A 12,332-nucleotide genomic window follows, 5' to 3' on the forward strand; every position below is an offset into this window, starting at 1 on the left:
GTTTCCTGGATTTCCCGAATTTGCTTTGTTCCGCTAAAACTGCGTCCTGCCCCGTGCATGCCCTGTGCCTGCCCTTCCAGCCTGCCCTCTGCTCACCTCCTCTCAACACAGCTTCCACGCTGCCCTTCTCAGCAAGTGCTCTCTTCCCCCTGTCTTTCTGCCCCATCACAGCTGCCGTGGTTCCCCTTCTGATCCCAGCCCACACTTGCTGCTCCCTCCCCCAAACGGTAGTCTCAGTTCCTGCCTTACCTTGTTCTGTTAAGATAGCTCTTCTTGCTAAATGCATTGCTAGCTCTACAGGGGACTGGAGCGACCTCTTATTGGTGTTTGTGACCGTAACACGTCTTACGTGAGTTTATCAAGTAGATGCCCAGTTTGTTGCTGTGTGAATCAGCCAGATGGCAGGTCATGTCCTGAGAGGCCCAGGTCCTTTCTCTGCCTGGAAATACGTAGCTGTTCTGCCAGAGGTGGGTGCCAGTCCTGTGCACATACGTAGAGCAGCAGTTGATGGGAGTCCTCAAGCTTTAGGGTGTTAGTACCCAGGTTATACTATTCAGGCCACCCACAGAACGAGTGTTCTCTTGCAGTGAGGAGGGGGGATGGGTGCACGCCAAAGTTGGAGGAGGGCAATGGGTCATCCCGGTGGCTTACACTGGACACCCAGACCATTCTGTCAAAGAGAAAGAAAAAGATGAATGTTGGTTCAAGCCCTGAAATGACATGCCTCAGTAAGGAAATAGCCATAGTTCAGACCATGTGCTCACTTCCTAGGAAGCAATGTGTGTTGTGTCTTCCCTTGGGTGACGCCGAGTGTGGGAGCACAGACTCTGTCTATGACCTGCTCCCTGGGTGAGGCTGGCCAGCTCCCTCTTTTCTGGAAGTCTCTCTAAGTCTATAAAGTGAAGGTAGCAAATGGAGAAATAGTATATGTAGATGTAGTATATGTGGAAATGGTCTTTGTGGTGTTTGTTTTCAATAAGCAGGGCCTAGGTATCATGTGAAAGAAAGCTGAGTGCCTGTAGAGCAGCAGCCCCAAGGTGCCGGTGCACAGCCCCTGCAGGCAACACGCACGAGAGCCCACGTTGCTGTTGTTCTAAAACGTTCACACCGGTCACTTCTGTTTAAGGGCAGACTCCAGCTATAAAATTACAGTCTTTCTAGGGGTTCTCATTCAACTATGAAGGTTTCACTGTATTTCAAGAATGATTAAGAATATTATTCTGTAAAAATCCATGAGTTTCTCCTGCTTTTCCTTGCAAAATGAAGAATCCTTTATTATGTAATTAGTTCCTGTGCAAAAAAAATTTTTTTTTTCTTTTAAAACCTAACACATGGTGGTAGAAATTAAGATGGAAACAGAGTTAAAGAAGACAGGATATTTTTCAAGTTTCCTGCCTAAGGCAGTTTTCTCTTTACTTATGAAAAAGCTGAATATACATCAGTAGCATTTAGGTACCTATACCATCTCTTTAAAACACAGGCGCACACACACACACACACACGAGCATGTACCCTTAAAAGAGAAAAATAGTGGCCTAACTCCATAGCTCAGTTGTGTATTTCTGAGAAATGGGAAAATTGCTTTTCTTACTAATGCAGGAGGCACTCGGTCCTGAGAGCAGGCTACCTCAACATTGTTCTTTCTTGTTTTTGTGCGCCTAAATTAAAATGCATGTTTAATTGCTGCAACTGTAATTTGCTCAGAAATGGTATAATTACGAGGCATGTGAAGAGAGACTGCGCATCATCCTTTTATTCTCTTCCTCCGTTTTTGTTTTAACCTTTTGTCTCAACCTTGGCTGGAGTCTAAGGAGAGAGACGAGGGTAGCTACTGTGAGCTAAAGACATGTACTTCCCACTGCCTCCCACCCTGCTGAGCAGCGTCTCCCCAGTGTCCCGCACAGAGGCTCATTCTAATGTGGGATAAACATTGAGAGCAGTGACTTTAAAATTGGAAGATCTTTTTCCTGACCAACTGAAATTAAGAAATTTTATTCCAGAAGTCATCAATTTGGAATTAGATTTTTTCTGCCAACATTTTTTTAAATGATATATGTATTTATTTGAAAGAGCTGGGGCCAGCACTGTGGTATATCAGGAAGATCCCACCGCCTGCAGTGCCAGCATCCCATGTGGGCACCAGTTCGAGTCCCGGCTGCTCCACTTCCAATCCAGCTCTCTGCTATGGCCTGGGAAAGCAGTGGACGATGGCCCAAGTGCTTGGGCCCCTGCACCCATGTGGGAGACCCAGAAGAAGCTCCCGGCTCCTGGCTTCAAATTGGTACAGCTCCAGCTATTGCAGCCATCTGAGGAGTGAACTAGCGGATGGAAGTCCTCTCTCTTTCTCTTTCTCTCTCCGCCTCTCCTTCTCTCTTTGTGTAACTCTTTCAAGTAAATAAATAAATGTTTAAAAAAAAAAAGAGTTACACAGAGAGAGAAGGAGAGGCGGAGAGAGAGAGGTCTTCCATCCACTAGTTCACTCCCCAGTTGGCTACAATGGCCGGAGCTGCGCCGATCTGAAGCCAGGAGCCAGGAGCTTCCTCCAGGTCTCCCATGTGAGTACAGGAGCCCAAGGCCTTGGGCCATCTTCTGCTGCTTTCCCAGGCCATAGCAGAGAACTGGATCAGAAGTGGAGCAGCCAGGACTCGGCGCCCATATGGGATGCTGGCAAAGAATTGTACAGCAAACACCAAGATACTCAGACTCCCATTAGCTTTTTACCAGTTTTATCACATAGATGTTTTTAAGGACTGAATTTTTTTCCTTTGAGGAGCCCTTAATCATACCCAAAGAGAACTTCTACCTGGAGAAAAACACTAATTATCCCAACCTTAGGCCACGTGGATAGAAAAACAACATCAATCTATTCCTTCTCCTCTTAAATTTTTGTTTATTTCCATTTTATTTGAAAGGCAGATAAATGGAGATAAAGAGACAGACACACAGAGCTCTTCCATCCGCTGGTTCACTCCCCCAGATGCCTGCAACAGCCTGGGCTAAGCCAGGTCCAAGCCAAGAAACTGGAATTCAATCAGGTCTCGCACATAGGTGGCTGGAACCCAAGTACTTGAGCTGTCACCTGCTGCCTCCCAGGGTGCATATGTTCTTCAGCATAAGTAATCCAAAATAGGGAATCCGCTTCCCTCGATCAGGAAGCTATAAATAACGTCGTCGCGTTTCCTTTTGCCCGCCCGGTGGGCTGAGCCGGGTATGACCATGCCTGTGGGTGCCTGCATCTTCTCCTGAAACTCTGCTGCTTAAGGCCCAGCGTGTGACTCTCTCCCCTTTTGCAGAAACGGCCGTCGTTCAAGCAGATCATTGCCATCCTGGAGTCCATGCGCAACGACACGAGCCTTCCTGACCAGTGCAACTCGTTCCTGCACAACAAGGCGGAGTGGAGGTGGGTGGTCCTGGCGCTGCAGCCCGGCCACAGAGCCGTGGCTGACAGTCCTGCTGGCTGCGCGTGGCTTAGGGAAAACAATGTTTTAGACCTTTGGAGAGGAGACCTGGTGAGCCCTCCCTCTCACACGGAAGCAAGAGGGAGAGTCTGTGCGTTGCCTGACTGCATCCCCCAGTATTTGGAAAGAGTATTGAAATCCTGGCTTCTGAGACAAACGCTGGTGAGCGGCCCGTCCCCGTCCCCGCTCTGGCCTGTATCCAGTAAAGTAAGAGAGGAAAACTGTGCAGGCCTTGAAATGTGCGGGCGCCGGATCTGCTGCTGGAGAGGGCAAGGGTGCTGTAAAAACACTTGTAAAAGAAAACTTGGGCCCTTATAAATCCTATCAAATGTTGTGAAGTGCAGAACAAACTTCGGAACGAGAGAACGGTCTTGTGTGAGTGGAAAAAGTAAGCCCAGGCTCAGCTGGCCCAGCCAGGTCACATGATGCTCGTATAAATAGCGTGTTTGGGAGCTGACCCCACCGCTGCCCTGACTCAGCAGAGGTGGGAGTAACCTCGCCTCTGCTCCCGCCCGCCAGCCGAGGCAGTAACGCGAGGCCTTACGCCATCTGCTGCTGCCGGCTGAACACTGCATGCAAGTTGAAAACCAGCCGGCGTGGACTCCTGTTGTCCCCCGTCTCCTGGGGCTTCCTGTTTGGTATTTTACAATCACACTACGTATGCTTATTCCTTTGAAAGATCTCCCTAGGGCGAGTGAGTTAAGTGAATTATTACTCAGGGCTACAAAAGTAACACCGTGAAGTCAAGTCTAGTCCTAAGAGACAATTTTTGGGCTGAAATAATTAAAAAAGCAAAACATGGCATAACATTTGTTTCCTGCAGTAAGAGATCAATGACAGTGTAATCGGATAACTTCCCAGCAGAATCCTCTTATGGGTTCCAATTACTCTTAAGACGAAGGGAAAAATACGTAACAGGACTTTGGAGACTGAATGAGGCCCTCTGTGTTCTGGCCCCAGGGGCCTTAGCTTAAGATCATGGTCCTATTCCACGCTCTCCCTCCCTCTGCAGGGGGCTTTGCAGATACAGTTTCCCCTCTTTAAAGCCCACCCCTGTGCATCTGCGCACCACCCCTGAGGCTCCCGTAGCTGAGCGAACGCGACAGGCCAAGTCCTGCCTCCCGCACACCGAGAGCCTCTCCTCCTCAGCCCCGCCCTTGCCCTCTGTGGGTGGGTAGTTGTTGAACTGTGTCCCCCATCACTTGCACTCACCACTGTCCCTGCAGCTCCTAGAACATGCCGGAAACACAGCCGTCGCTTGGTCGATACGTACGAGGGAGGAAGAGAATGCCTGGTTGGTAATGATATGAAAGGATGGTGTTACACAGCAGCACACAACCCTGTAGGGCCATTTGTCTGCCGTGACAAGCGCTCAGGTTGTATTTGTTTGTTCAGCATCCATTGTGCTTCTGCTGGTGCCGCCCAGGTGCTGGGCCGGAGCCATGAGCGCAGGATGCTGGTCCCAGCATGTCCCGTGCCAAACTGCAAAATGGAAACCCACACATAGCTACTGGACAGGCGTCGCAGCTGAGAAGCGCCGGACGCCTGAGAGCACAGGCCCGTGCTGTCTGATCTGGGCCGAGGCTGCTGTGAAAGGGTCCCCCAAGGAAGTGTCATTTGATGTGTTATCCCAAGGGTCAGTAGGATATTAACACCCTTTCGATAGGGAGTCTTTAAAAGTATGGCAACAAAGCATCAGACAGGAGGAAAGCCGCTTGCTCTCCACGTAAAAATCTTACAGCCTGCACTTGGCCAAAATCAGTACCCTCAGAAATCGAGTCCAAGACAGATGACAGCTGCTGTCACAGCTCTTCCCCATGTACGACCATTCCCATAGGTTTTGGTCTCAGGACTCCTTTACAGTCTTAGAATTACAGAGGACTCCAAAGGACCCTTGTTACCATGACCTGCATCTGCCAGTGTTTACCACATTCACGATGAGAACCGAGAAAAAACTTAAATTTATGTGTTGATTCATTGAAACTGCACACAGTGACACAGCACGCTTTTGCATTCAGTCTGCACCACTTGGCGCACGCAGGGAACCTGTGGGAGACCGAACGCTTTTAGAGGATGAGAGCGGAACAGGCGACCCCTGTCTAGTGCTATTCTGAAAACAGCGCAACTCCAAGAATCTTCTGGAAGGTCTCGTGGGTCCCCAGAACAACACCGAAAACCCCTGTCACAGACAAAGAGTTTTTGTATTTAAAATAACATTTCAGAGGTGTGGGTTGTGGCTGAGTGGGGTTAGCTACTGCTTGAGACCCATCCCATATTGGAGAGCCTGATTGGAGTCCCAGCCACTCCATGCTTCCAATTCAGCTTCCTGAAATATGCACCTGGGAGGCAGCAGATGATGGTTCAAGTACTTGGGTCCCTGCCACCCTGTGGGAGATGCAGATGGAATTCCTGGCTCCTGGCTTGGGCCTGGCCTAACCCTGGTGTTATAGGGATTTGGGAAGTGATCCAACGGATGGATGATCTCTCTGTCCCTCTACCTTTCAAATAAATAAATCTTTAAAAATGCAAAATAAAGTAGCCTTTTACTAAAACACTAAAGGACATGAAAATGCAAACCTAGCGATGCTCAAGTTGTTGGGTACCTGCCACCGTGCAGAACACCTTGCTGCCAGCTTTGACCATGGCCCAGCAGACATTTGGGGAGTGAGCCAGCAGATGGAAGTTTTGGCTCTCTGCCTCTCAAATTTTTTTTTTTTTAAAGATAGGCTTATTTTGGTGCAAAGAAATCCATGCATTTTTTTTTCATAATACATGCTATACTTTCGAGGACTCTTTTTTTTTTTTTCCTTTTTACAGACAGAGTGGACAGTAAGAGAGAGACAGACAGAAAGGTCTTCCTTTTGCCGTTGGTTCACCCTCCAATGGCCGCCGCGGTAGCGCGCTGCGGCCGGCGCACCGCGCTGATCCGATGGCAGGAGCCAGGTGCTAATCCTGGTCTCCCATGGGGTGCAGGACCCAAGGACTTGGGCCATCCTCCACTGCACTCCCTGGCCACAGCAGAGAGCTGGCCTGGAAGAGGGGCAACCGGGACAGAATCCGGCGCCCCGACCGGGACTAGAACCCGGTGTGCCGGCGCCGCAAGGCGGAGGATTAGCCTAGTGAGCCGCGGCGCCGGCCTCGAGGACTCTTTGTAAGGAAGGATTTCAACATTTTTTGTGCCAAAGCAAACATCTTTTAATTCTCTCACAAATTTATTTCTCATATGTTTTATAGGAATTCTGATTTCTTTTTAAAATTTCAATTATTAGAAAGAGAGAGACAGATTTTTCATCTGGTTTACTCCCCAAATGCCTGTAACTGTCAGGGCTGGGCCAGGTTGAAGCCAGGATCCCAGAACTCAGTCTGGATCTCCCACTTGGGTGGCAGGGATCCGAGTACTAGGGCCATCATCTGCCTCCCAGAGTGCATATTAGCAAGAAGGTGGATCATCAGCACACCTGGGGCTCGAACCCAGGCAGTCCAGGATAAGATGTGGGCATCCCACATGGCACCTTAACCACTGTACCAAGTGCCTACCCTTCGGATGTCTGTATGAGCCAGTGGACCACAGTTTGAGAAGAAGCAGACCTGTTTTTTGTTTTTTTTTAAAAGATTTATTTATTTATTTGAAAGTTTGAAAGTCAGAGTTAACACACAGAGAGAAGGAGAGTCAAAGAGAGAGAGAGAGAGAGAGAAAGTATTCCATCCAATGGTTCACTCCGCAGATGACCGCAACAGCCAGAGTTGTGCCGATCCGGAGCCAGGAGCCAGGAACCTCCTCCAGGTATCCCACATGGGTGCAGGGGCCCAAGGACTTGGGCCATCTTCTTCTGCTTTCCCAGGCCATAGCAGAGAGCTGGATCAGAAGAGGAGCAGCCAGGACTAGAACCAGCACCCCTATGGGATGCTGGCACTTCAGGCCAGGGCATTAACCCGCTGCACTACAGCACCAGCCCCAGAAGCGGATCTGTTTTAACTGAACTTGGCTATTGGTTAAAAAACATGGATGATAATAATAATATTAATTGTAATAATGATTTAAAAAAAGCCATGGTTTTCATTATTGGGGTCTTACCAGACACTTGTACTTCTTTTGGATTTTCTTTTTTCTAAGCCACATAGCAACCCTAACTTACATCAGGCAGGTTGAGTATCTTGCCCAAGATCGTCCAACAGTATTGAGATGGTACCCAAGTGGCATATGTAAAACTGATGCCAGTGCCAGGCCTGCTGTGGCACACATGCCATGTGTGCTAAGGGGGGACACATGGTCATTGTCATGCCCTCGCAGAAGCAGGAGGTGTTCGATTGACTAGATTCTCTCATAGCTAAGAGAAACTTCCCTGGGCATGGCTGCTTCAGGATATCATTACAGTCAAAACACTGTCTTACTTACGGTGCCAAGTACCAAAAAGAATTCTGTGTTTCTATCAGGTCATCTGGCTATTTCCACAGATGGCACGTTCAGACCACCTGCTTTCTCTCCCTAACTGTTGTCTGATGTCTGGAACCATGCAACAAGAGTCCAAGTCAAAGACCCTGTGCAGTCAACTCCAGTCACGCTGTGAAGTTTCTGGGAAATGCTGGTTGCCTGGTAGAGCTTCTATACATAGCCCAGATGGAACATCTGGTGGGGTTTTATTGTTGTTGTTTTTATTTATTTATTTGCAAGGCAGGGAGACACACAGAGAGCCCCCACCTGCTAGTTCATTTCTCAGATGTCCACAGCAGCCAAGACTGGATCTTGCAGGAGCTAGGAATTAAGTCCAGGTCTCCCACAGGGGTGGCAGGGACCCAGTTACCTGAACCATAACTGCTCCTACCAGGGTGTGCAGTATCAGGAAGCTCCAGTCCGGAGCCAGAGCCAGGAACTGAACCTGGATGCTCGAATATGAGACCTGTGCAGCTTAACCCCTAGGTTAAATGCCTGCTCCCAGAACGTCTGTGTTAAATAAGTTAAGTAATTCTTCTGAAAGTTACCTTCAAAACTAGATGATTTAAAACTGGGTAAACGGCAGGCACTTGGCACAGTGACTGAGGTCTGTTTGGGACTCCTGCATTCCATGTGCTCAATGGACTCTGCTCCATCTGGAGCACCTGACTTCCAGTCCTAGTGCTGCTTCCACTTCCAGCTTCCTGCTAATGCAACACCCCGGGACACAGCAGGTAATGGCTCCAGTATTTGGTCCTTCGTACTAACCTGAGGGACCTGGAGTGAGATCCTGGCTCCTGGCTTCAGCCTGACCCCGCCCTAGGTGTTGTAGGCCCTTGTGGGGAGTGAACCAGCAGATGGAAGACCTCTTTCTCTCCCTCTCTGTCTCTCTGTCTGTCTCTCTCCAATCCCCGCCCCCCATGTGTGGGTCTGCCTTTCAAAAAAATAAGTTTATAAAATTACACTTTATGTTCTTTTCTGGGAAATGATAGGAAAGAAATCTCATGCCAGACATTTTCTGGCACATCAGATTTTCAGCTTGTTTCTCTTCCTGTTGAGTTAGTAGCAGTAACAGCAATGAGTATGAAGGACAGAAAGTGTGTCATTTATTTATTTACTGAAAGTCAGAGTTACAGAGACAGAGGGAGAGAGGGGAAGGGAGAGGAGGGAGAGGAAGAAGGAGAGAGAGAGAGAGAGAGAGAGAGAGAGAGAGATCTTCTACTCACTGGTTCACTCCCCAGGTGGCTGCAATGGCCAGGGCTGGGCCAGATCAAAGCCAGGAGCCAAGAGCTTCATCAGGGTCTCCCACATGGGTCACAGGGGCCAAAGAATTTGGGAATCTTCTGCTGCTTTTCCCAGGGCATGAACAGGGATCTGGATCAGAAGTAGGGCAGCTGGGACTCAAACCGGCACCTATATGCTATGCAGGCATTGCAGGCGTTGCAGGCGGCGGCTTTACCAGCCCTGACAGCGTGTCTTTCTGTTGGCCGTATCTTCAGTTTTCGTGTGACTGTGGACCTGCGGTCTGCACTGAGTGAGCCCTGTGTGTTGGGACGGAGCATTCAGAGCTGTGCATCCTGGTTAAACACCTTGTTGGTTGTGTTTTTCCTCGGTGATCGAAGTGCTCTTACCACAACTTGCCCTGTAGAAAACAAAAAGCAGGACTCGAAGCAATGTCATGTTGCAATTTGGATATTAACACAAATTGTGTACCATATGACACTCACTGTATGTATGCTCCTATCATGTAATCTGTAAACTATATCGCTGTATTTATCAACTGACCTTTTGTTTCAAAGTAAGTTTCTAATGAAAGAAGATAATTACAGTTCACTGCCTGTTTTTAGTGTATGAAAAATTGATACTAGTTGAAACTTATGTTGGTTGGTTGAAGAGAAAATTCTAGTGTGCATCCACTAAGACATTTAAGTATATTTTTAGAACAGGGAAGTTATGTAAATTCACCAACTAAAATATTCCATGCAAAACAGTGCACCAACAGAAACAGGGGCACGGCTGTTTACACGTTGTCCCCAGCTCCGACTGTGCTCTCAGGGCAGGTGGCCTCCTGCAGTGCACACCGTTTGAGGCCCTGGGGTGTGGGGGCACAGCGTGGGGAAGTGCAGGCTGAAGAGGCGTGGCCTCACTGTGAGCGTGGGTGCCTGGGCCACGGGCTTCCCTGTCCATTAACTGCTGGTCTGTTTTCCAGAAGGGCTCAAAGTCCCATGGGGTCCACGTGAGTGAAACAGAACGTGTTGGCCATTTACCCGGATCAGACAGAACATCAGTGAGCTCAGTGCCGCAGGCAGGGGGTCGGCACTGGCTTGGCAGAAGCACCCCCTCGGTGACAGCGCAGGCTGCTGCCACTTCCCCACAGACTGTGCCTGATGCTCATACGTTGTTGCAAAAGTACCCTAATGTTGCCTTTTTTTTAAAGATTGATTGATTGATTGATTTGAAAATCAGAATTACACAGAGAAGGAGAGGCAGAGAGAAAGAGAAAAGAGAGAGAGAAAGAAAGTTCTCCATCAGCTGGCCCACTCCCCAACCGGCCACAATGGCCGGAGCTGCGCCAATCCAAAGACAGGAGCCAGGAGCCTCTTCCGGGTGTCCCACACGGGTGCAGGGGCCCAAGGACTTGGGCCATCTTCTACTGCTTTCCCAGGCCATAGCAGAGAGCTGGATCGGAAGAGGGGCAGCCGGGACTTGAACTGGCGCCCATATGGGATGCCGGCACTGCAGGCACTGGCCCCAATCCTACCCACTTTTCAAAGCCCAGTATAGACTTTACCTCCTTCATGAAGTTTTACTCAGTAATTGAAATCTGCAGCCCCAGCAGCCCTGCCGAATCAGGAGTGCCAAGGAAGGGCCCTCGGAATTTGTGTTTTGTTGGGTTTTTGGTTGGGAGCTTTCTAAAACAAGCTGCTCAGGTCATTCTTAGAGTCAGGCAAGTTAAAGGAGCCCACACATCAGGGAACCACCACTCCCTTTGGACTAGGAAACTGAGTCAGATTAAGAAATGGATTGCCAGTCGTCTCAGCCTCTTACAAATGATGCGTTGTTGATCACCGAGTCTGGCTGTCAACTTCCTACCATACGAGATTAATTCCTGTTTCTTAGTTGTTGTGGGGCTGAGATGAGATGGCACACAGCAGTGCTTTGTAGATGTAAAGAACCAGCTGTTAAATGGCTAAACCAGGACCCCGGTTCCATGGCTTGTGCCACGCCCCGGTGGCTCTTCCATGCTTTCTTGCCGCCTTTGGAGGTTAATTTTCCAAACGACCTGTTGATTTGAGATATGTTGATATGAGAGAGTCCTTGTGCGGTGGTGTCCTGGCTGACCGGGAAACACAGTTAGTCTTTGACTTTGACGTGTGTTCCGAGGGAGCCATGAGGTGTTCCCTGCATCTTTGTTAACGTTGAGACCTCATCCAGTTGTCCCTGTGCAGGTGTGAAATTGAGGCCACCCTGGAGAGGCTAAAGAAACTAGAGCGCGACCTCAGCTTTAAGGAGCAGGAACTTAAAGAACGAGAGAGACGTTTGAAGATGTGGGAGCAGAAGCTGACGGAGCAGTCCAACACCCCGGTGAGTAGCCTCCCCTTCTCCCCTCTCGCTTCTAGCCCGTGTACCCGAGGGCCCACGTTCACACATGAACCAGGTGCCGGCAAGAGAGGGGAAAGTCTCAGCCCGTGTCTGGCTCTGGCCTTAAGAGTGGGTCTCCTTTCAGTCTAGTAGAATCACAAAAATAAAGTCTGGCCGATCCCTAGCATGTGCCTCCTGGGGGGCCTGCAGCCATCAGTGGACGGCACAGCAGGGCAGCCGATCCCTAGCATGAGTCCTCCTGGGGGGCCTGCAGCCATCAGTGGACGGCACAGCAGGGCGGCTGATCCCTAGCATGTGCCCTCCTGGGGGACCGGCAGCCATCAGTGGACGGCACAGCAGGGCGGCCGATCCCTAGCATGAGTCCTCCTGGGGGGCCTGCAGCCATTAGTGGACGGTACAGGAGGGCGGCCGATCCCTAGCGTGTGCCCTCCTGGGGGACCAGCAGCCATTAGTGGACGGTACAGCAGGGTGGCCAATCCCTAGCGTGTGCCCTCCTGGGGGACCGGCAGCCATCAGTGGACGGCACAGCAGGGTGGCTGATCCCTAGCATGTGCCCTCTGGGGGGCCTGCAGCCATCAGTGGACGGCACAGCAGGGTGGCCGATCCCTAGCATGTGCCTCCTGGGGGGCCTGCAGCCATCAGTGGACGGCACAGCAGGGTGGCCGATCCCTAGCGTGTGCCCTCCTGGGGGACCAGCAGCCATCAGTGGACGGCACAGCAGGGCAGCGGATCCCTAGCGTGAGTCCTCCTGGGGGGCCTGCAGCCATCAGTGGACGGCACAGCAGGGCAGCGGATCCCTAGCATGTGCCCCCTGGGGGGCCTGGCAGCCATCAGTGGAC

The 12,332-nt window shown here is 50.2% G+C and overlaps 1 protein-coding gene across 3 annotated transcripts in view; it reads left to right on the top strand.

Annotated features, from left to right (window-relative positions):
* Positions 1–12,332, top strand: part of MAP3K20 (mitogen-activated protein kinase kinase kinase 20) — a 178,746-nt gene that overhangs the window by 118,131 nt on the left and 48,283 nt on the right. For all 3 annotated transcript variants that reach the window (XM_062187850.1, XM_062187870.1, XM_062187859.1), the window contains exons 10-11: positions 3,294–3,400; positions 11,340–11,475. In XM_062187850.1, coding sequence (XP_062043834.1) covers positions 3,294–3,400; positions 11,340–11,475 — 243 coding nt within the window. The remainder of the gene's footprint in view (positions 1–3,293; positions 3,401–11,339; positions 11,476–12,332) is intronic.

Source organism: Lepus europaeus, chromosome 1 (genome assembly GCF_033115175.1).
Source record: "Lepus europaeus isolate LE1 chromosome 1, mLepTim1.pri, whole genome shotgun sequence".
Taxonomy (NCBI): Eukaryota; Metazoa; Chordata; class Mammalia; order Lagomorpha; family Leporidae; genus Lepus; species Lepus europaeus.